This window comes from Chroicocephalus ridibundus, chromosome 2 (genome assembly GCF_963924245.1).
Source record: "Chroicocephalus ridibundus chromosome 2, bChrRid1.1, whole genome shotgun sequence".
Classification (NCBI taxonomy): domain Eukaryota; kingdom Metazoa; phylum Chordata; class Aves; order Charadriiformes; family Laridae; genus Chroicocephalus; species Chroicocephalus ridibundus.
In genome coordinates this window covers 55,888,499-55,913,326 of record NC_086285.1, presented here as the reverse complement: position 1 = coordinate 55,913,326, position 24,828 = coordinate 55,888,499, and the positions used below count along the sequence as shown (strand labels likewise).

General features: G+C 40.7%; 1 protein-coding gene across 4 annotated transcripts in view; it reads left to right on the top strand.

Moving 5' to 3' along the window:
• Positions 1–2,647: 2,647 nt before the first annotated feature.
• The window catches only part of VPS41 (VPS41 subunit of HOPS complex), a 112,278-nt gene continuing 90,097 nt past the window's right edge, over positions 2,648–24,828 (top strand). Inside the window, exons 1-3 of one of the 4 annotated variants that reach the window (XM_063325582.1) lie at positions 4,328–4,374; positions 5,941–5,983; positions 6,476–6,514. Coding sequence is in view for 2 of the 4 variants with exons in the window: in XM_063325580.1 (XP_063181650.1) it covers positions 6,168–6,272; positions 6,476–6,514 (144 nt within the window). In the remaining 2 variants the exon portion in view is untranslated. Of the gene's footprint in view, positions 2,697–4,308; positions 4,375–5,940; positions 5,984–6,072; positions 6,273–6,475; positions 6,515–24,828 lie in introns of those variants that run through there. The other 3 variants (XM_063325581.1, XM_063325583.1, XM_063325580.1) reach the window with 3 other exon arrangements.

Genomic DNA, 24,828 nt, shown 5'->3' with positions numbered 1-24,828 from the left:
AGCCTTCATAATCTCACCAGGGGTCCCAAACCTCTCCCTCTTGTACAACTGACTTAACCCAAACTTCAGATCTACGTGCTGGTAGGCAGTGAGAGTGAGTAGTTTTTAAGGTTAGGACAGAACATTTACTTCCTTTAGGCAGTGCTGTATTTTCCACTTACGCTGAACTACGCTTAAGCTTTTTATCTCCAAAGGTTGACTGGGATGTTCTCAGGCCCAAGTCTCGAGGATGCTGAGCGCTTTGCAGGAGGTGCTGAAAGATTTTAAAATCCATTGACGTCATTGCGTCTTGATGGCTTTCAGCACCTTCGGAGGGTGGGTGTGGGACGGGTGACAGAATCAGATGCCAATGTATTAAGTTTTCCTGACACAATAAAAACCTATAATCATGGCAAATTGAATTCATACCTTAAGTCTAAACAAGAAGAAAATTAGTTTTGTGCGTTTCTGCCAGAAATAAGTAGCACACTGTAAGTAAATCACATTCTTTATACCACTTATTCTATGTGCAATGAAAACAAGAACAGCTGTTCCTTGACCGCTCTGCTTGTAACAAATGTGCACTGTTAGCTGTTAGAATAGCAAAGTTTACAAGACCTGCCATCCTTTCCCTTACACTCTGTTTTTCTTGGCATTTATAAAGTCGGTTGTTAATGTTCATTCCAGTTTAAAAAGTGCCACAAAATGTCTCTGTTGAGGACAAAAAAAAAAACCCAAAAACCAAAACCACCCAATGCTGAAACCCAAAACGCCTAGACAGTTTTTTTTCCCCTGAAAGTGGGAAAAAGCCCATATCAGGCAAAGTTTCCTTTCACGAGACATACACAGTATTCAAGTACCAGATAAGATAGCTTGTGCATTACATATTGCAGGACAAATCCTGGCTCCATTGACAACAATGATATTTTTTTTCATTGATTTGAACAGAACTAAGATTCAAGAAGGCCAGAATGGGACTGGAATGAGTTCTTTGGGTAAGCAACAAAGCTGTCAGCAAACATCTCTTGCAGTCTCTTATATAAGTTTATTAAGTCTCATCTTGAAATTGGTTAAATTTCTTGCCAGCAAGATTCTTTGGAGGACCACACACTTATCTACCTCGGACACATGGGAATCTACTTCTCATTTCCAGCCTAAACATGCTTAAATTAGCTGATACCTATTTGATCTCGTACCTTTAATAGCTGTTCTTCCTCTTTAGCTCTTTTTTATTTCTAGACTGAAGAAGCCAAGCCCTTCTTTTTTTTTTTCCAATAGAGCAGACCCTAAATTTCTGTAATCCTTTTAGTGGTCCTTTGCCCCCTTCCAGTTTGAATTAATCTTTTTTTGCAACAGAGGTGATTTGAAATTTACCGTTATATCCAGGTGAGGTCTCAACAATATTTTGTACAATGGCAGCCAAACATCTCCATCTCTGTAGATATCCCTCGGTTTATATGGCCAGGATGACATTTACATGTTCCTTCACCATGATACCCTGATAGTCCACAGACATCTGGTAACAGAATAAAAAAGGGACGCTTTCTTATATTATGTCATTTGCAAATGAAATATATTCATGACAGTTATATTTGTATGTTCTTGTACCGACACCGTTAACTTTGATAGCACACTCTCACCCCAGTATCAACCTCTCAGTGTGATTACAAAAGAGAGTTCTATCTCTTCTCAGTTGAAATTCTGGCAATTGGTTTCTAAAGGTATGGCAATGATATACATGATTTTCATATCCAAGGTAATACTCTCTGCAATTAACTTTAATTGTATGGCCTTATGATCTTCCAGTATAATATTTTAAGAATTCTCTTTTATTGTTAAAATTGACCTGAACTTTTTTAAATTCTTGGCTTTGATCCCGAAGGTAGAGACTAGGTACATTAACACTGGAGCTCCACCTTAGACTCTGAATAGCTCCAATGGCAAAACCCAAGCAATAAAAAGTACTGCCTATTGCATTTTAGCTTTGGTTATGTTTTTAACATACAAAGAAAGTAATTTGGGTGCAAACAAGGAGTTCAAGTCTTGTTTTAACGTTTTAAAAGAGAAAATGCGGCAGCTCCTAGAACTGTAGGAAGATATTTAGGCTTTCTAAAATCCTTCTCCTGACACTATTTTGTGTGTGGGCCATTTCAATACTGACAAATTAAATAAAAAGTACAGAGAGGACAAAGGCTGCTACAGGTCTCAACAGAGGATCTAATGGAAATTGGAGGTGGAAACAAAGTGCTGCTCAGGTGGGCGCCAATAAATGGGCCTTGTCCTGGAGAACTGGCAGTCCAGTGCGCAACATGGTGGTGGGCATGGAAAATGCTGCTTCAACTACACCCAAACCCCCAATAACCAGAGGGACTTGAAGGAATTCTGTGTAAAAAAAGTGCCATCTCGCTTGCAGCTATGGAGGGCAGAAGGAAAACCTGACCGGGACGTGGTGTCCCTGTTGGGCCCAGCCTTGCCTCTGCCCTTGGTGTAGGTCATCAGGCAGCGCCATTATACCCAAGCCACCCCATCCCCCAAAACAACCAACCACAACAACAACAACAACAACAAAAAAGAAGAAGGAAAAAGAAAGAAAAAAGGGGGACACCCCCCCACACACGCTCTGAAACTACATTTCCCAGCATGCCTCCGCCCTCCCAGGCTTCCTGCCCCTCACATGACGGCTCCCCGGCCGCACCATGGCGGAAGCTGAGGAGAAGGTAGAGGCCGTGAGGGCACTGCCCCGCTGGAGGGGGCGAGGAGCGCGGCGGGGAGCCGGGGCGACCCTCGGGAGCAGAGGGGCGAAGGGCCAGGGCCTGTGTGAAGGGGGGACGGAGGGTGTCGGCCAGCCCCGCGGCGGGAGTGCGAGGGCCGGCGGCGGGGCGGCAGCGGCGCTTGGAGCCTCGCCGGGGCGGAGGAGGTGGAGGCGGCGGTGCCGGGCCTCGGCTCCCCCGCCGAGCACCGGGGAACGGGGCTGCCCGAGGTTTTGTCTCAAAAAAACCCCAGATAGATGGCCTGGGGAGGCGGCGCAAGCCGTGAGGGCTCTGCTTTTTAGGTAACACCCGATGGAGGAACCTGAGGGAGGGAGGGGTTTGGAAATGCGTCTGGCACCGCTGTGGAGCCGGAATTGAAAAGTTGAAGGGTCGGTCTGAAATGGTTAAGCAGCTGTGCTTTACCAGCTGGCGCAGGAGCAACTGCATCTCAGCAGGGGAGTTTGCTCCTGAGACAAAACGAGGAGTTTGGTGCTTGTGGCCCGTGGTTCTCTAAAGCGTGTGTCTTCCTAAAGCTTCCCCCTGCCCAGACCCTTCCTTCCCGAGAAAAAAAAAATAAAGTGAAAGCAAGAAGTGAAGTTCCCCGTCCTTTCAGATATTTTCTCAATATTTCTTTGCTGGGCCAGGACTTTGACGCACGTGCTTGTCTTGACACAGACTTGTCTGTCTTGATTGCCTAATGGTGGGAGAGTCTCAGAATTACCTCCAGGGAGTTGGCCTTAATTGGAGATTAGCATCTTGTTTCCACTGTCCCTGCTGTCAGGGGTTTTGTTGGGAGGGGCTGGCCTCTTTGGGGGAGGCTCCACCCCCTGGCTTGGTGAGGTTTTTGACCATGGCAGCATTTGGAAGGGTTCTCAGGATAAAACCAACTCCTGACAAGTCTTTTCATCTTCTCTAATAATATAAGAGATTAAAACAGCGTGTGTTTTGCTCTCATTGGACTATGGTGGGAAAGTTAACCTATTTGTTTGTGTTTATTTCCTGTGGGGAACGTGCACACCCCTAGTGAAAGGCATGTGCGTGTTGTGTCTGTATTTTTCTTTGAAACACAAATTTCCTGATTTTTCCCCTCCCAGCTGCTTTAAGTTATGGGCCTAAACATATAATGGATAGCATCTGATGTTTGTAAAGGCAAGGAAGGGAAAACCCTATATCTATCATATTGGAAAGCCAGTTTAAGAATTTATTGAGAAGTTATGTTGGATCTGCTAAGTGAGAGATTATAATGGTGAGAGATTACTTCACATTTCTGTGGTTTCCTGCTCCTTGTTCCCTTTCTCCATTCTTAGGCTACTTGAACAACAGCATGTGCCGGCTGGCTGAAGCGTACAGCTGGTTTTCCCCTAGAGTCTCAGATGAACCAATGACAGCTATTCCTACATGATTTGGGATTCTGGTCATCTACAAATCCCTGTTGAGGGATTTCCTTTTCACAGTTACGAGGCTACTAAAAAGTAGAAGTGGGGGGTAATCCCCTTGGCTAATGCATTTGGAGGGAGGGGAGAGGAAACTAACAAAACCCCAGGGCAGTCATAATTGCAGTTTGCTCTTCCAGTTTGCCTATGTGAGTGGGAGAACTCGAGCAAAGAGCTTTTCATAGTAAGTTGCCAGCAAAGTAAGTTAGTAGGTAAGTGTCAATTCTAAGCAACTTCAGCTAAGTTCTTGTCAAGGAATAAATACAATTTCTGCATTTCTTTTCTAAGCCAAAGCGCGCGCTGAATTTTCGCATGTTTTTTTTCTGCAGTAAAGCATGAAGGCCATGAAGCATTTGCCTGAATTTGTATGCTGTTTATGAAATTTAGTAGCTGCAGTTGCAGTGTCTTGTGAATACAGTAGGGATAGCAGGCTACATGTCCCAAATCAAAACAGATTTTCATCACTGGCTCTTCCTATGTTTGTGTTCTGCTGAACAGCCAAAGCAATTAGAATCAGGGGAGGGGAGGAAAAAAAATGTAAATGGTGTAGCTGCACTAGAAAGACTCCAGTGTACCAGCAAAAATGTCACTTGCTGTAATTGCTTATTTTGTTTGGGAGAACAGATTTTTTATTTTTTTTTAAAACAAATTCTCCTGTTGATACAAACTATGCGAGTTGTATCAAAATGGTACATCAAAATGGTAATAGTTTTGACTTGTAAAGGAGTTAAGTAGGTGACTCTTGGTATTCAGGAGAGAAAGGCAGGTTTTTTATTAGGAATCTGGTGATATTTTGCATTGGACTTCCTGTGTTACTCTACCTTGTCCAGTAAGCTGACAATGTTACACCACAATATTTAAGTTCTGTCCTCATTTGATTACTGTTAAGTAGAATTTTAGATGCACAAAGATTATATGTAACAAAATTGTCATCTCCTGTAAGGTAACTGCATCTTAGTGAGTAGAGCGCTTGAGACTGATGGACAAACAGTTGTACTTGCAAAGTCAAACCTAAGCTTGAAAGGATGCCAGGATTTTACTCCCTCTTCGTCTTCCCTTGACTCCCGTGTTATTTCTACTTGCAGTTTCCTAACTCATGTCATGAATATAGATGACAGATAACCCTTCTATGGGATGCGTGTTCTAGAGGTGGACTTGGCTGTAGGAAGTAAAATGGAGGAAACAAATGGCAATAATCATGGTAACACATTGCACTGAGTTTCAAGTAGCAAGCAGAAATGCTGCTTTTCTTCTCCCCCATCCCTAGTCTGTTGTGATGGTCACTATGGTCACTACAGGTGAACCTCCGCTAATCCAAAGGAGGCATATGCTTTTTGCCTAGAGGTCACAATCAGTGCATTTTATAAACAGGGAAAATAAATACAAGTGACAAACTGAAAATGATGCTGGTTGTCAGTGCATTAAATTTTCTTCCCTTTCCATTTCTCTTTAAATTGTTGGTAACTGTCTCTTATTTTTTTGCCTTCTCTGGTGAAATTCTGTACCTATTTATCTTACTGTCCAAATACTACTTCATGAGATCTGAAATGCTGCCTTCTCTCTTGCTCGTTCTTTGTTTATATCATATTTTGTTGTTAAAATGGTTACATTCACTGTCAGTGTATTAGTTGTAACCTTTTATTGCTATTGATAACGATAAATACGTTAAGTAAATCTTCATTTTGCTGACCTCTTTGAGGAGGCATTGCATCAGCAGATTTTCTCGGTGGACAGGTGAGAGATTAGCAGGAGTTGACTTAAATTTTTTTTTTTTGTAGGACAGTAAGAATCATTGCCTTGCCAGAGAGAGATGTTTTAAAGGTACAGTTGCTTCAAAGGCAAGAGAAAGCCACATGGCTTGCATTGGCATGGGATGTAAAGGAGAAAGTCGCTAAGTGCTGGATTTCTATGGAAAATGGTCTGGAAGTTTAAAATAAGCCTATTAACAGCCGAATAGTTGAATAGCAAACCTAGCTTATGGATAACTTGAGAATGCTGTTCTGCCATGCAAGTCAAGACATGGGCAGTTGCAAAACTTGCTACCGCTTGTGGAAGGAGGGAAGCTTTCACAGGGACAGATTCTCAGATGATCCACTCATTCTCTTTTAAGGTAACTGGCAATAGTATCACAGTCAACTGGTGCCACTGAGTGTCAGTGTGGCACTAGATTGCAAGTGCAAGCGCAAGTTGGGTCTGAACGGAAAGGATGGAAACTCTGAACTTTGGGTTGCTTCCACTTTGTCGTCTATTTGTTAATAAAGGTTTTAAAAGTATTTCTACTAATTTCCCCTCTGTTCTTTGTGTGATTTTCAGGAAACCAGGTCTAATGAGGAATCAACAGATGAATCTGAGGTAAGCCTGCTTGAAATGCTTCACACTTGAATCTGTGTCAGTGCTAATTCTTTGTCAGTACGGAGGGAAAAATACGACCTCATTGGTTGTTTTTGTAAGTTTTGCTGGTACTATGTAGCAAGGAATGTTAATCTGGACTTAAATTATTAAAAAGGAGCTGTGATTTGCTATTAGAAGCTCCTTTATGTTTAAAAAAAAACACAATCGCCCCATTAGAGTAAAATGAATTAGGTTGAGAGACAAATTCAAGTGCGTGCACTTCTCTTTTGATCAAATGAAAATTTAATTGTCAGTATAATTATATATGCAGTAATACTACATTCAGGTAATTACTGTGTTATTTTAATAGCTTCATGGTCTAGATCTAATCACGTTCTGTAGAATCTCTGTTCTTGAAATGACATTTTGTCAAAAACTGTTTCATGTTTTGGAGAGGTCTGCCTACCCTGATGTAGGTGCTGGAAAAAGTGGGCTGGGGGTGAGGAGAGGAAGGGAGCTACAGAGGGTTCAAGAATTTGTCCTCAAACATCAGTGTACTAACTCCAAACCCGCCATCATCGAAGGAACCCTGAGAGATCTGGAAAGAGATACTTGACTTCAGTGTGGTCTAGGATGGCTACAGGAAGGAAGAAGAAGGACAGATGACACAGAGCAGGGTATTACCTTGGTTGAGTGTTTTCACTCGTTAAGTGTCTGAGTGAAAGGGGCTCCTAGACTTCCAAAACTTTAATGGACTTGCTGTTAGGAAGATTTTCTATTCTTTACCTAGGGACAAATCATCATGCTTGGGATGTGGGTTTAAGCGCTAAGTAGGTAGAAATCCTAATTTCCAAGACAGTGGGTACTGCAGAGACTGCAGCGGTGGATTCTGAGAACATCTTTTTGTAGAGGATGGTGGCTTTATTTCTTGTGGGATAATTTATTCCTCACTGCCTTTCATGAGTGGCTGTCTGCAGTGGCACGGTAGGGCATTCCTGGTGAGAAGCAGAGATTTCTTTGGCCCTTTAATGTTGCCATATGGAATAGCCTTGTGGACCAGACTTTTTTTGCCCAGTGTGATATAGTTTAATTCCGGATGTTCCTTTGTGATGTGAAGTGTGCATAGACCATGACTGAGCAACAACTCAGTGTTTAGTAGAATGGTAATCCTCTCAAGAGTTGACATTCACAAGATAGTGAACACAAATACTTACCTCCTGAGGTGTTTGGGTTTTTTTTAAAGGTTGTTGCAAGTGAGAACTTGTTTTAGTGGCTTTTTAAATGGCCTTTCAACATTTCAGCCCATAGTAAATAAGTATTTACAGCAGAATTAATCATAAATGGGTTGCCAGGTTGCCAGGGTTTTGTTTTTACCTGAAGTAAAAATAGGCATCATGCAACTTTCACAAAATTGGTAGTAACAAAATTTCAGCAAGACCTTTATTGAAGTTGACGTCTATTTTTAATGTTAATTTCACACGCGTAGAGAAGCGAAACAGAAATTTTTATATTGAGAATGTAGATGTTGGATCTGAAGAAAAATCCAATCGTTATTCTAACGCTTGTGAAAACGCTTATCATGAGTTGTCTTTGAATAGTAAGTCCAGTCTGTAGTGTCTTGACACTATGCAGGTAGCTGATGAAATGAAACTTTGAAAACATGTTTAGAAAGTACTTATAGGAAGTAGTGAGCAATTTTCACAATCTTCGTATTTACTCATTAAACTATTTCTAATGATCATTCAAATAGAAACCAAAAATAGTTGTAGAATCACAAAGTCTAAATGTTGTCAGTGCTTGCTTATATTATTTGAAGTGTAGTCAGAGAGAAGATTGAGCTGATGGCTTCACTCTTAGCTCTTGTGATTATAAAATTGTATGATTTCTTTTGGGTGGCTCATAGTTTGAAAAATCAGGGATGCATTTTGTGGTGTCATTGCTAGAACCTGAGACTCTAATTCTTGCAGCCTGTGTCCTGTTTTACCCATTAAAAAGTATAATATTTACAGTGTGGACTTTGTAGTCATCATTATAGCAATAAAGATTTTTGCATATACAATTGGTCTTTCACTTAATTTAAATTCTTCCTGTAAAATCGAAAATTATTGCTGTTGGTTTCAGCAGGCATGTGACACATATCCAAGTTGTACTATAGAAGTCTTTTCTATTATGGAGGAAGATAGTTTCATGGTTTTGAGTAAATGATTTGCACTTTATGTGAGAGAGCATTTGGAATGCATCGAGCTCTCACTAGGGGCGGATGACGAGAGGGTTGAGATCTTATGGGTAAGGATTAAGGGGCAAGCAAATATGAGGGACACTGTTGTGGGTGTTTATTCCAGGGCAGCTGATCAGGATGGGGAAGCTGATGAGGCTTTCTACAGACAGCTGAAGGTAGCCTTGCAATCGCAGGCCTTGGTTCTAATGGGGGACTTCAATCACCGTGATATCTGCTGGGAAGACCACACAGCCAGGCATGCACAGTCCAGGAGGCTTGTCCAGTGCGTTGATGATAACTTCTTGACACAGGTGGTGCAGGAGCCAACAAGGAGAGGAGCACTTCTGGACCTAGTACTGACAAACACAGAGGGACTGGTGGAGGACATTAAGGTTGGGGGCACCCTAGGTTGTAGTGGTCATGAAATGATAGAGTTCAGGATCATGGGTACCACGCACAAAACATCAAGAAGTAAAATTACAGCCTTGGATTTCAGGAGGGCTAACTTCGACCTCTTCAAGAAACTGCTTGGAGAGATCGGGTGGGCTAGGGCTCTGGAAGGCAAAGGGGCTCAAGAGAGCTGGTCGATATTCAAAGACCACTTCCTCCAAGCTCGGGATTGGTGCATCCCTAGGAGAAAGAAATCGGCCAAAGGATGCAGGAGACCTGCATGGTTGAGCAAGGAGCTTCTGAAAAAGCTCAAGTCATAGAAGGAAGTCTACAATAAGTGGAAGAAGGGACTGACCCCTTGGGAGGATTACAAAAATGCTGCCAGAGTGTGCAGGGATGAAACAAGGAAAGCCAAGGCCACCCTGGAATTAAATCTGGCCAGGGATGTCAAGCTCAACAGGAAGGGCTTCTAAAAGTATATTGGAAGCAAAAGGAAGACCAGAGAAGTTGTGGGCCCACTATGGAATGAAACAGGAGCCATGGTGGCGGAGGTACTGAATGCCTTCCTTGCTTCGGTCTTTACTGCTCGGCCCAGCCCTCAGGAGTCTCAGGCATTGGGGGAAGTAATGGGGAAAGAAGATGACCTCCCCTGGGTTGAGGAGGATCGAGTGAGGGATCAATTAGATCAATTAGATATTCACAAGTCCATGGGACCCGATGGGATGCACCTGAGAGTGCTGAGGGAGCTGGCAGAAGTCATTGCTGGGCCGCTCTCCATCATCTTTGAAAGGTCCTGGAGAACAGGCGAGGTGCCTGAGGACTGGAGGAAAGTCAGTGTCGCTCCAGTCTTCAAAAAAGGCAAGAAGGAGGAGCTGGAGAACTACAGGCCGGTCAGCCTCACCTCCATCCCTGGAAAGATGATGGAACAGCTCGTTCTGGGCGTCATCTTAAGGCATGTGGAGGAAAAGAAAGCTATCAGAAGTACTCAACATGGATTCACCAAGGGGAAATCATGTCTGACTAATCTGATAGCCTTCCATGATGGCATGACTGGATGGATAGATGAGGGGAGGGCGGTAGATGTGGTCTACCTTGACTTAAGCAAGGCGTTCGACGCGGTCTCCCACAGCATCTTCATAGGGAAGCTTAGGAAGAGTGGATTAGATGAATGGACAGTAGGGTGGATAGATAACTGGTTGAAAGACAGAGCTCAGAGGGTCGTGATTAGGGGCACAGAGTCTAGTTGGAGGTCAGTGATGAGTGGTGTTCCCCAGAGGTCAGTACTGGGTCCAGTCCTCTTCAATCTATTCATCAGTGACCTGGATGAGGGGATAGAGTGCACCCTCAGCAAGTTTGCTGATGACACAAAGCTGGGGGTGGTGGCTGACATACCACACAGAGAGACCTGGACAGGCTGGAGAGTTGGGCAGAGAGGAACCTTAGGAAATTCAGCAAGGGCAAGTGTAGGGTGCTGCATCTGTGGAGGAATAACCCCATGCACCAGTACAGGTTGGGGGCTGACCTGCTGGAGAGCAGCTGTGTGGAAAGAGACCTGGGAGTCCTGGTGGACAACAGGATGCCCATGAGCCAGCAATGTGCCCTCGTGGCCAAGAAGGCCAATGGCATCCTGGGGTGCATCAAGAAGAGTGTGGCCAGCAGGTCGAGGGAAGTCATCCTCCCCCTCTACTCTGCCCTGGTGAAGCCACACCTGGAGTACTGTGTCCAGTTCTGGGCTCCCTGGGTCAAGAGGGACAGGGAACTGCTGGAGAGGGTGCAGCAGAGAGCTACCAAGATGGTTAGGGGACTGGAACACCTCTCTTATGAAGAAAGGCTGAGGGATTTGGGTCTTTTTAGTCTGGAAAAAAGACGGCTGAGGGGGGACTTTATCAACGCTTATAAATACTTCAAGGGTGGGTGTCAGGAGGATGGGGCCAGGCTTTTTTCAGTGGTGCCTGGCAACAGGACAAGAGGTAATGGGCACAAACTTGAGCATAGGAAGTTCCACCTAAACATGAGGAGGAACTTCTTTCCTTTGAGGGTGGCAGAGCACTGGAACAGGCTGCCCAGAGAGGTGGTGGAGTCTCCAACTCTGGAGAGATTCAAAACCCGCCTGGACGTGTTCCTGTGCAACCTGCTCTAGGTGACCCTGCTTTGGCAGGGGGGTTGGACTAGACTATCTCCAGAGGTCCCTTCCAACCCTATGATTCTATGTCCCTGTCTGAACTGGATGTGTAAGGAAAAAAAAAAAAAATACGGATTTTATTTTTTTCTGTATATTTTGCACTGCTGTGCTATTATCTTAGTAAAGAATCAAACATACAGTGATTCTCTTTTACGCAGCAACTCTTTTAGTATCATTCCTTTAGTAGCTCCTAGTAAATAAGATGCTAATTCTAACTTGCTACCTGCTTGGTTTGTTTTGAATGACGGGCTCTTTAACAAATGCCAGGATGCTTATTTGCCCAGACTTGGTGGTAGAGCTTTATAATAGGGCTCAAATGTGGTAGTCTGTAAAAATTGTCTTGAATGTACGTCAGCTAAGAGCCCTTCATTCTAAGTTTTGTTCCAACTCCTGCTTCCCAGGAAGTTGAGTTCCTAAGGCTGTTAAAGCGTTTAATACTTTTCAGCTATTTGAGTCAGAATATGTAAAATTCAAAGGTGTTAATTAGCAGAGATGGTGCATATGTTCAGATGTTAAGCAGAACTTTCAGCGTGGAGGTAGTGGTAGTTACTTGTGTCAGCACTTGTAGAAATTTAATAGATCTTTGCTGGTAACTACAGTACAACTTACACTTTTATTTTGTACCCTTATATACGAAAACGGGTATTATGAGCTTTTTCTTTTCCTATAGACATCCCATGATATGATAAGAAAGCACTGTATCTAACACAGTCTTTTGATTCTCAAGAGAAAAACCTACTTGGTTTGCTAAGTAATTCTACTGTACTTTTGAAGGACAGTTGTTTTCTTTTTGTATCTTCTGGTTTTGTTTTTGTTTTTTTTTTTAATTGTGCTTGTGAAGTATATTTGTTTTACTTCTCCCAGCCCTGTCTAATCGTCAAATATGCTGCATTTGGGGCTGAGCCTGAGCAGGTTGGTTTGGCTGAAAAGTCCTAATACAGTGTGGTTTCCTTGGCTTACTTAATTTTATTTTACAGCACCTGGAGCTACATGTCACATTTGACAAGATCTTAAAAATAGACAACAAAGTAATCTGACTTTTCACTGTTTGTAAAATGTGGAGGAAGAAAGTCTGCATAAATTGTGTACAGCTTGAATCTAAATTTCTGTTTTCAAACTAATTTTTTTCCTTGCAATGTGTCTGTTTCTGTAAAATCTTACTTTTCTCAGTTGAGCTGTTTTCTGTCAGGCAGATACTTAGATTTTGCCGGCTAATTAACAAAAGATGATGGTAAGAAATGCACAGTAAATAGTTAAGCTTTCTTCAGTAGAAGTGCAATGTGGCGGTAAGGTGAGATGCACAGTGGTATTTTTCTTGCATTTAAGTTGCTGCTGCTGCTGAGCTTCTAATTTTGTCTTTGAAAGTTTTGCTTTTAATGAGGGAATCCTGTCATATTACATAATGGACTGTTGTGGAGTGATTATACAAATTTTTATTTTAATTTAAAACAAGTGAAAACAAGACTTAATTTGTACTGATAAAAGCATATATTGCACCCTGAAAAATTGCTGGTCTGCATAAATTAGTTCAGGTAACTTGCATGTAGCAGAAAAATGTTTTGGACCATGCCTCGGAGTCCCAGGACCTACAGCTTCTGTCTCAACCTTGGACTTCACATACAGGTTTCTCGCCTGTGTGCCCCCCCCCATCTCTCCTTATATAATGGAGCAATAGTTTCCTACCTCTGAGAAATAAACAAAGGGTTTCAAACCCCATTTGTTGAGTGTGAGGTACTGATGAAATTAAAGTCATGATGTATCAAAAACCAGAACGTTCCTACTTGATGAGAGAATCAAAGCTAAGTTATCATCCTGGAATTTGGTTAGTTAGTTATTAAAGTTTTCTCTTCCTTTCTAATTTACTGCTGGGGCTATGAGCAGGTTGCCCTGGTCCAGTACACATTTTCTTTACAGGGAGCACCTTTTCAAGAACAAGTGTCACTGGAATAGTAACATGAGTGCTATGTCCCATGAAATGATCCTGTGATTATGTAAGGAGTTTCACTGATTTATTTGTGGGGTTTTTTTTCTGTGTTTGTTTGGTTTTGTAGGTACTGCACTGCAGGGTAGACTTTTGTTTTGTATTGTTGGACCGTTAAAGGAAATCAATGAAAAAAGGCATGCGGGTGCACATGTTGATTTTTCTGCATAAAGTCACTAAAAATAATATTTTTCTTTAAAGTTGCATTAATATGTGCTGTTTTTTATACTTACGTGTGTTAGTCATCAGTCTTGCACATGCCTCCATTCCACTTCCATTTTTATATCTCCTGGTCTTAATTTTTTTTGGCCTGTTTTCTGATCTTTAATCACTGGTACCCTGTGAAAGGGGTATGTTTGTTCATTTGGTTTATTCTTTTAGTTATTTAAAGACTATATTAATAAATTTTACGGGAGTTTGTACAGAGGAAAGTATTGTAGAAATTCTTGCTTAACCCAGTGCTCAAACAATTTATTGTGTGGAGTGGTTGTGGTTTAGAGGTTTAGAAATATCCCTCACTGATACACTTTTACCACTGAAATTGATAGTGGTTTTTTCTTTAAGGTTTTGAAAACTGATCAGAGCAGGAACACAGTTAGGAAACATTTAAGCCTTAAAAAGAGGCAACTAAAAAGCCTTGATGTTTTCTTTTCCTTTTCAGTGCACTCCAGATCGTAGTCTTGTAGGTTGGGTCTGTGTTAGGTCAAAGCAATTAAATCATTTCAAGTAAATAAAGCATCTGGTAAAGAAGGCTTCTTGTCATACTCTGTTTCCATCAAAATGTTCTCTTAACATGGAGCGTGGAGCATTGGGCTGGAAGAGGTGAGCTCTTCTGTGGCTAGTAGCTTTTGACGGGGCATCACCATTGCAAAAAAAAAAAAGGATGGTTGGAAAGTAGATTTGGCTACTGTACCTCAGTCCAACTTGCCTTTTTTTTTTGTCTCCTGTCTAACCTTTGGCAGACTACTACTTCTCATCATGCCTCTCTTCCTTATGATTGAATAGCTGTGCACTAGGTTCCCATTTTTCTCTTCCAGTTGTTTTAAAAATATGAAATGGGAGAAAAATGCTCAAAAAGCATATTCTGTTTCACATACCTGAACAATCTGAAGAGAGATTGCTTCCCCCTGCATGGCTTTAAGTGAAATTGGCCTTTTAAATGTGGAGAATGGAAGGAAAAGATATATAATTCCAAATAGAAAGTTCTCCTCCTTATTAATGAGAAAATGTATCATGCAAATAATTTATCAATTTGAGTCAGTAGGATGAGCGTAGTAAATTATTTATTGAAGTTTAAATGGAATCTTTTCATACATTAATTTGAAAAACAAGTTTGCAATGACTAGTAACTAACATAATATACATCGTTAGAGGATTGACTTGCAGGAAAAATGGATTATTGCTATATTCTTTTAATATCTTCTGGTTTTGAGTGAAAATTAGATACTTCATTTAATGAGCTATTAATATTAACTAGAAGTGCCTGTTCTGTCGGTGTGTTGTGGAATACATAAAAAGTAAAAATACTACTGTGCGTGCTACATAAATTAAATGGAATTGCAAAGCTGGTGTGTTAACAGAGTATGCAGATGTGTTTTTTCCAGAATACTAAATGTATTCATCTGGGTGGAATAACACTGTGGGCTGGAAAAAGGAAAGTAGCAGGGAAATTAATCTGTTTACCATCTAGCTCTTTCACTGTGGTGAGTGGGTGAACATTAAAAACTACTGTTCCCAAAACTGCACTGTAGGGTTTTCATATGCAGTACATCACAAGGTGGCAACTGGGCTGCTTGAGTAGCGTTCACGGGAGAAACAAATGTTTGCCCAAGTTCCTTACTCAGCAAAAGGAAAATACAAGTAGAAATGTGTAGTTTCATTGAGATTTGAACTGTGTTTGGATTTTTCAGTGTTGGAATTGGATTTGGACATGGAAGACAAACCAGCCTATTCTGTGCTGCTTGTGTATGGTGCACTTGATGTGGATGGACTTATCCTGTGCTTTTGAACACAAGTGGATTTGAAAGTTTTCAGGCGTTCTTTGCCATGCACAAAACTACCAGTGAAATAAAACAAATTGATGGGAGTTGAAGTGAAACCAAATTGTACTATGTGGACTTTTTACTACTTTTTTTTTTTAACATGCCATTTATGATGATTGCTCATGTGCAGTTATGTCATCTGTGTGTTACTTCTGCTTTGCAATTTGGCTGGTGCCCAGCTTCTTCAAACCTGTAGGAGTGAATATTCAGTTGGTGTTCGCAAATATAGTGTGACATTCTGTACACCACAACAGTTTTGCAAAGAAATAAAATGCTCTCTGCTTTGCCTTTCATTTGTGTGTCATTTCATACTGTGAATGCAGCCCATTTTGATACATATTCACAGGCGGCCATATCATCTTAATTCCTTGCTCCTGGTGTATATCTGCATTTTCCCAAAGAGGTCAAGGTATTAAATAAATCCCTGCAGAAAATGCATAGGGAGAATAGAAAACTGCAGTGTGAAATTTTACCATGCTAATCCATATTTGCCAATTTTACAGCCAGATACTGGGAAAGTATTGGTGATTTGCCTTATGAAGAATCATAAAGGAAGTGGATGGGAGGTTATTCACTTCACTTCCTTCACTGAGCTAACATTACTGTATTTTCAGCATAGAACTAGGGGAAAATAGTTTTAGCAGCATAAGTCACAAATGTATTTTCATGGTTTAGAAATGTCAGTCTTCATGCCTTTTGTTGTCTTATATAGCAATAGTTACAGAATAGAAACTAATTCTCTTACAGGTTGGAAATGTTCATAGGTTTTTAATATTTATTCCAAATGATTATAACATTTATTCCAAACTATATTAATTCCCACAAAACCTTACATTTATATAGGGTTCAAAATACAGCAACTTGTGTTCTTTTGCACTGTCCTGCGAGTGTTCTACAAAACTTGAGTAAATAATCAGGTCTCTTACAAAGATAATGTATTTTGCATATTTGTTGAAGTTACTACCAAGGTTGTCACTTGAGATCAGTAATTTTATAATATGCCCCTCTTTTGCAGGAAATGGTTTGTAGCTTTTTTTTTTTTCCTTTTTTTCCCAAATTTTGGCTAAGCAGGCTAATAAACAAGATGGGTAGCTTTTATTGCTCGACCTTCTTTTGAACCAGTGACTTCAAGATGAAATGCTCATTTCTCTTCTCGCTCTTAAACCAACTAATTTATTTTTTCTGCTTTGCTAAATTTCCTTGTAGGAACAAACTTTTTGATATGAGAGTAACAGAGGAAAAGAGGTTTATGTTCTCTCAGTAATTTAGTCTCTGGAAAGTCTGGTAAATTGCTCAATATTTAAATTCAGCACAGTGACTAAAACAAGAACTTGCAATAAAATTGTGTTCCAGTTTGTGCACTACCTAGCAAACTGGGCTTTTGAAGCTTAAAGGCCTTAGTCTGAAGTTATCCTGGCATCCCTTTAGTGTTAGAGATTTGATTGCATTGGGAGAAATTAAGTCAGGATCCTAATCCTGAAAATAGCATAGGTGGTCCCTTTATCATTGAGATGGGAACACAAGTCTAGCAACCGTATGCTAGTGATGGAGAAACGGTAATGATGAAGCCACACTTTGCAATAGTTGTGTATACTTGTACTATAATTCTTCTTGTTTGCTCTGTGTCACTTGTTTCTTCAGCACAGGTGGATATGTCTGCCAAAACTGCAGAGGATGGAGTGCTTTCTTCTGGTTTGCTTTTTGCTTTTTATTTTATTTTTTTTTAAAGAAGGCAGGGTAAGACCTAGAAATGGGCAGCAGGGAAGGTGTGATGTTTGCATCATTTTAGAGCACAGGAATCTTTGTAAAAAGCAAATATGTCCAGATCTACTTGAAGATCTTTAGTACATGACTTTGAGGTGTTACCTTTTTAAGTATTGAATGAACTTTTAAATCACACTTTATGTGTTTCTTGATTATACAAAGTAACAATCCACTTCTGGTTTTTCAACAATGAAAAGATAAATTTTGGCAAATCTTTGTGTTGTGAATTTCCAGCTATTTTTATCAGAAATAATGGTTCTTTAATTTATTTTTCAAAACCAGTGTTTAGGTTCCAATTGTTGTAAGAAGAAACCTGAATTGGGCTAGGGGTTTTTCTGACTCCCATGTCAGAATGGTGGGCAGTAGGTTGTCCTGTGGGTGGCTTCCTTCAAAAATGGCAGCATCGGGGGCAAACACTGAGGAAGTCAGATGTTATAATGGAAGAAATTTCAGTAAATAACTGTGTCTTTGGCAAAGCCTGCTTTGGTATGCCTGCTTCAGTAATTTGCATCTTTTGACAAATTTGACTTCTAAAACTTTCCAAAGGCACACCTCCCTTCTCCCACCACTTCTGACCAGAACTGGTCATCATCTTCAAGTGAGGTGAGCTTTCCAAATGGTGCTGAGGAAGAGTAAGATGCTGCTGGCATGCATGTTCACTGCAGCCAGTGTTAATAGCTGGTCAGGGTCTCGAAGTTGCTGTAAGGAAACAAAAACCGTATTTGCTTTTGGGGTAGAGGGAAGTGGACAAATGTCCGAAAATATTCTTGGATCCCTTCTTACATCAAATAGATGATACACCAATTCCAAGTTAATATATGATGTTCAAAGCTTTTACCTCATATCTTTGAAGTACAAGTCATAATCTGATGCCTACAATCGTATGGCAAGAGTGGGATTTATGAAGACTGAGTGTTTTGTAACTATTAAGTGGGAATATAACAAGGAAGAAGCAGAGAAGGTCAATTTACCCATCACAGGTATAACCAAGGTGTTATCATACTTAAAATTATGAGCATGATAAGCTATTAAGTAGATAAAGATTAGGAATTTTTCTTCGTTTCCATATTCTCAAAAAACAAAGCAAAAAACCTATTCAGTGTTATTACCAAATAACAGAGGGACTTTCAGACATGATCTGGGGTGGAAGTTGAAGGGATCTCCAAACTGTTGTAACATCATCAACAGACATTAGCAATTTGTTACAACTTGCCTTTTAGTATTTTCTAAAACTGCTTTAAGAATATTAATCCACCTGCATGTGTTCTGTCATGTGTTGCTCCCATGTGATGTTTTCACTTGTAGCAGATTTTTTTCTTAATTTTTTACTTTACGAGACATACTTCCATGTACTGCAAATGGGCAGAGTGTTCACTTGCATATGCATACCCTGAGTTAGTGAAATAAAATTCCTTTTTCCTTCCATGTATTTAAAGAACATCTATGCTGTTAAGGCATGGAAAGAGAACATGGAAATACACGTAATTGTCTGCATTTCCAAATCCTCTTGCTCAGTGGTCAGTCTTGATCTCTGTCCCCCTGAGCATCTGTAGATTGGCATGGGTGTGCTGCTGGGATGGGAGCTGCGCTCTGCTTTTCCTTTGATTCAAATTTAGTGTATTTGCTGAGCTGTTCATGCTGGGTTTTGGTGTCTTGTGAACAGCTGCTTCATGCTCAGACTGTAAGCAGTCATTAAAAATTCGGTATAGGCTGCTCTGCCATGAGGGTTGCCTGGCTGGAACTGAGCTTCCAACTAAGCACGTGGTGGCTTTGAAGAGTAAGAAAATGGGAGTCCTGGTAGGCACTCTGGAAAGTGTTGAAATTGAGGTGGGAGTCCAGGCGGGGAGGGTTTGGTGAAGTGTTTGAGGGGAGTTGGGGTATCAGCAAAGGCCCATCTGAGGGTTGCCAGGGGACAAAGCAGGGCAGGTTTGGAAGGGGGGGAGGCTTGGGGAGGGCTAGGTTATATTTCCTCTTGCTCTTGAGGGTTCAGGACTCTGCAGTCTTTAAAGTGGAGATGAAGTGTTACGCTGTGAGCCAGGACCCTTAACCTGTTGGCTGTGCACAGTTGGATTACTGGTGCTTTGAAGGCAGGCCACCCCCTTCAGCCTCCATCTGATGTGCCATTGTGGTGGGCAGTTACTTGCCTTTTCCGTTGCCTTTTCTGCTGGCATCCCCAAATCCAGAGCAGCCCAGCCAGCAGACGCAGCCCTGCAGAGCTGCTGTGAAGAATTGCTGTGCCTGCGTCTTGCCTTGCCCTCCAGACCAAGCTGAAGAAACCGCTCCTTGTCGTAACTGCAAGGGTGTCTACGCTGAAGCATTATTTCCAGAGTGGAGAAACAGGACGAATTATTGCCTTTAGGTTAAAAAAAAAAAAAAACAAAACATGAAATCTCAGTGTTTTAGCATACAGCTACTAGAAAAAGTAAGTATCTTTGTGTGAAATATGTTAAAGCAAGAAGTGAAAAATGATGCATACAGATATTCCTGCGGTGGTACTGGGAATTTGGAGATTTGTGTCTGGTCATCTGGATTACCAGATTATCTGGGCCACATTTAGTCTAAATATAGTCTGGGTAGAGAGAACTAGCGATGACAGATTAATGGAACAGTGAACCTGCTTGTCTGAGGGACTTAGGTGAGTATTTTCTCTGAAGAACTTGGGGAATGACGTTTAGCAAATCTAAAGTCAGGTTCATTTGTAAATCAGTGCTTCATTATCTCTTGACCCTGAATGAAGGGAGATAGGCCCTAACAAAGGTCTGGCGTCTGAACTGGAGAGGATAAAGACTGAGGATAATCATAATTTCTTTACCAGGCCAAAGGAGGCATTGCAACCCATGTGGTACAATTCCCGAGTGTGGTAATGAGGTTAAATAAAACAATTTAGCTGGATCTTTTGTTGAGTAGTGCTTTCTTCCTCGTGGAAGTCTTGTAACAGTTGTCCTAAAGTTCGTAAGGTCCTTGTTGGTCTCCTTGTCCAAACTGAGGTTTGTACAGCTTCCCTGGTGTGGTCCTGCCCTCCCAGGAAATGCTGGTGATAGGGAGGCTTTGCAGATGCTCTGGGGGCTGGGGGGTGGTGTAAATCCCCACTGATCTTTTGTATCAGTGTGGTTAGAAATCATCTGTTCTGCTGCTCGGTGGGGTACCAGCCACTTGGATAAGTATTCGTTGCTTCCATGTCAATTAGGGGATTTGTAGAGGAAAAGATCCCTCCCAGCCCACTGTCCCACAGGCCCTCAAAACAAAAACCGAGACAAGCAGCCCGCCCCCCTGATTAAGGCATTATTTCCATAAAAAAATTAACAGTTGGAGATGGTTATGCTTTGGATCAAGTCAAGATGTCAAGACTGAAAAGGTAATATGTGATCTTGGCAACTAAGTTCTGCTGGGTATTTTGCTGCACTTTGTGCTTCTGTACAAAAAGAAGAGAAGTAAGTAATTCTCCCTGGAGACTGCATTCTGGGGCTTGAGGTCTGTTTTCTTGTTGTTCAATATTTGTTGTTGAATTTCTGTAATAAGTGAAGCTGCCCTCAGCAGAGCACCAGGGATGTGTTTATTCATCTTTGCATAAAGGAGCGTGTTCTGTGAACCTTTATTTTTACCTCAAAAGTAAATGGACTTGATTTCCTTGGTTCTACTGGAGATTTTCACATAGTTTGTAAATTCTGGAGCTCTAACTGGTTAGTTTAATTTTTTCTTGTGTGTGGTAGTGATGACTGTTAAAATAAATAAAAATAGTGATTTCTTAGTAGGTTCTACATGGGTTTCCAAAGATCTGGCCCATATTAAATGTCAAGAAAAGTTACTCTCAGAAATTGCTAGGTAGCCTCTTACCACTTTTTAGCAGTAAAGTTGGGTTTGCACTTTGGCATCAGAGCGTGTTTTTTTTGTTGTTGTTTTTTTAATGAGATTTTAGAATGTGTCCTAAACATTAACTATTCAGATACACAGAGGCAGAGCACTTTTAGTGGTCTTCGAGCTAGGAGGAAATGAGTCATTTTAACATTTTTCTTATAATCTCTGAAATCTATGCGAACTTGAAAGAAAGCATGGGGGGAAAAAAAAAAGGAAATGAGCTGTGGTGGTGATTTTTGTTTGTTTTGTCTTTTCTTTCAAGACGTGGCCTTTTAGAAAGGCCTGTGACACCGGGGCTTTCTCACAGTAGTGTGTGAGTGTAGCTCCTTTGAAATTGATTGAGTGATGGACCTCAGGTATTTGAGTTTAAATGCTTTGCAGGGTCACAACTTGCAGGCGTAAACAGGGCTGGAATGGCCAGCTGTAGTAATTGGAATTCTAGCTGGGACTGGACGGAAGATGAGCAGCAAAGAGGAAGGGCACTTGCCTTATAATGTATGCACCGTTTATTTCCATAAAGGCTTTGAAAAACTTTGAGGGCAAATCGTGCGGGAAGGATGACACTTTGCTGTCAGTGCCCGTAACATAATTAGAGTATCCGCAATCAGTAGAGCATGTAGTTCATGTGACAGACTGTCCTGTGGGCAGATCCTCTGCTGCAGGAGCAAATGTGGGCTAATGGAATAACTCCGGGAACTGCCCACAGGTTCCTTCTGGAAATTTTCTTTGCCAGGACCGATTTCAGATTTTTTTTTTTTCTACTCGCGATTCTACCGCGGTTGTTCCTGTAGGCAAAGCTAGGAAAGAAGGGGCAGAATATCTGAAGAAGGTTGCAAACCTGTGTTCAGAAAGGCAGCTGAGCATCCTCCCTCGCAGTGGCACTGGTCTTTTGAGAGCCTACTGAACATTTGCAGCTCTCCTCAGTTTTGTAAATCTGCTCCAGAAGAAGAGTTGGTAGCAAGTTTCAGACCTACTAGGTGTTAGGTGTGGGAAGAGGAATTTGTTTTCCATTCAGGAGTTCAACAGTGACAAATGGAAGAGCTCTTAGTAGGAAGGGATTTGTGTTAGTCTTACTGGTTAATTTAGAGTATTTCATTCAATTGGAAATGTGCTTTCAATGGGAAATGTTTATGGATACGTGTTCTTTACAGCGTATTTTTAGCAATTTGACTCCTAGCTTCAGCAGTAAAAGGCAAGTAACAAACTAAATGGAATATGAGTTTCAAATTATCATTGCAGTGGTTGAAAAGGAGTCATTATTTTACACCACCACAGGGGTAGCTTCCTCCTGTCGGCTCTGTGGGTCTCCATCCCTTTCAGAATTTAGGGCTGCCACGTGTGGGGAGCTTTACACATTTTGTGCAGTATATATTTCTTTTTCTCTAAAGACATTTGACAAGAATTTCAAAATTCAGTGGTGTTGGCCTTGTTTTGCTTGGAGTTTTTTTTAGGCAGAAAATATAGAAGTGGTGTTAAGCGATGGTACAAGCAGTGCTATAAAATTTCTTTTCAAATGTTTAGAATCCTCTAGGATGGTTTAAAGGACTTCTCTTTAATTAAAAGTGCCATACACTTAGTAAAAACCCATGTTAGTTGAGAAATTGATTTTATGTTTTTTTCCCCTCTTAAAAAAGGAAAGCTGTGAGTTTTCTTGTATGGGGTAAATGTCACTCTGTTTATATCTTAGCTTTGCTGCAAGTCAGGACTTGTACTATTCCTCTAGGTTGTCATAGAAACGCAGCTAACTGTCGTCTCAACTCAGGTTGCTGATGGTTTTATTTGTAGGTTTTCAGGATTATTAAAATTTAACAAAAATTATTGATTTGCTTTTTATTAACACTGGCTTGTGTTTACTTTAGAAGTTCAGACTGCATAAAAGCTTTTCCTGATAGAAAAATGCCGTTAGAATGATTAAACTGTGATACTCTGAGTAAGAGATCATCAAATGCATTTAACATATGAGGTAGAGTCTGAAGCAGCAGAGAAATCTTGCATTTCTCCAAATTACATTTTTCATTTTGTTTTGTTTGCAGCAAGGTTCCCCCCACCCCATTTCAGTTCACCTTTTAGCTTGACTTTTACTTAACATAAAAGGAGCCTGTCAAGAAAGCGTGAAATGGGTACATCGTTTTGCCTAATATTTGAAGTTTTCATTTTATTTACTTTTTTGGAAGCCTGGCAGAATGTTTCGGTGCACTGACTTTTGAAAGTATATATTTTTTGTATATGCATGTGCAGGAAAAATTACTTAGTTTTCACTCATAAATAGGACAGGCAAAACTTATTTACAGTAACTTTATCTAATGGCCCATGGATGAATGCTTTTATGCAAACTACTCAAGAGACTAGAATTAACTTTTCACGTTGGTTGCACATTTGATGTCCAGACTCCAGCAACATGTGGGATCTTATAAAAACTAGATGACTGGAGTTCAATTGTTACTTTTATGAATTTATTCAATGATTACCCATGCATTTCAAGTGTAATCTTTGTAAGCAGTGTATAAAAAGGTGTAATGTATTAATTGCTGTAAAATGGACTCCTACTTCCTTACACCCTCCTTCCATGACATGTACGCTTTTTTCTTTGACTTTTCCTCCTCCCTCTACCCTGTAGTCATTTATTAAGGATCTGTAGGCACAAGGAATTTGGCTGATTTATATACAGCCCTGTAATTTGACAGTGTCATTCTGTCTAGTAACAACTTTGTTCGGTGTTAGATTTACTGAATAAAATTGTTTCTTGGTGGACATTTTGACACCTCACTTCAAACTGCTACGTCATGGACTGCTGACATCCCTATATTAATCTCATTTGTATTCTGTCATAAAACTCTCAAATAGCATTTTAAAAGGGCCTCTCTTTGCAGCATATTTATATAAGCATGGGGCTAAATATTGAGTGTTTCTATGTGTCCGTATGGCTTTTAAGTGTTTTGTATGAGGGTATGTACATATTACTGTGTGCTGGTAACACACATGGTAAATGGCCATAATATTTAACTTGGGAAACATTCCAAAAGCAGTTTAAACAAAGTATATTTTATTAACAAGTTAGCATGTCTCTTTTCCAAATTTATTTTCCACATTATTAGCTACAAGAAAAGGTTGCACAAATATAGTTATTCTGCCACAGACTGACACTGCATTTTTATTTTCTGTTCTAGGGATTGCAGAGCAGCAGTTGGTGGGAAGTAAAGGTGCTCCTTTACTAGAGCACTGCACTGGTATATTCTGATTGATTAGGAAGGAAAGATGTGTTTTATGTGGGAAACACACCCAATGTTGATGTGTTCATTAGGGCTAATAGTGAGTGTAGGAGACTATTCTTGCAGGTGTACTATTTCCCAGTGAGGACCAAGGGATATATATGGGTTTGTGTCTGTTTGTGCATGTATAGTATTATCTGAGGCTTACTGAAGCTTATGAAATATCTCTCTGGCATTGTACTTCAGTAGACCATCTGTTACAGATAGATGTCTATGACCAGAGAGCTATTTTGCCCCTTGGATTTTCATTTCCTAAGAGATAAACGTGTTGGGTGTTCTTTGAATGTAGCTTAGTTTCCGTTCTCTTCATTCTGTGCCACTTGATGCATCATCTTTCTTTGTATCTAAGTAGTGATTGGGTGGTAGTGCCTAACGTGCTTGAAAAGAAAAAGAGAGGAAAGATTTGGTATTTACCAGAAAAAGTTCCTAGCATGCATGATAGAGATGATCCATAGTAACATGCAGTGTCTGGATCCTTTTTCCAGGCAGTTCTGCAACAATGTATTTATACTCTTTTTTTTTTTCCTTTTTTTTTTTTTAACATAAACCCATTGGTGCGTTTTATACAATTAACTTATTCCTAGTGGATTCTTTTTATTTTTGTTCACAGCATTTTGCCTCTATCCTTCCTACA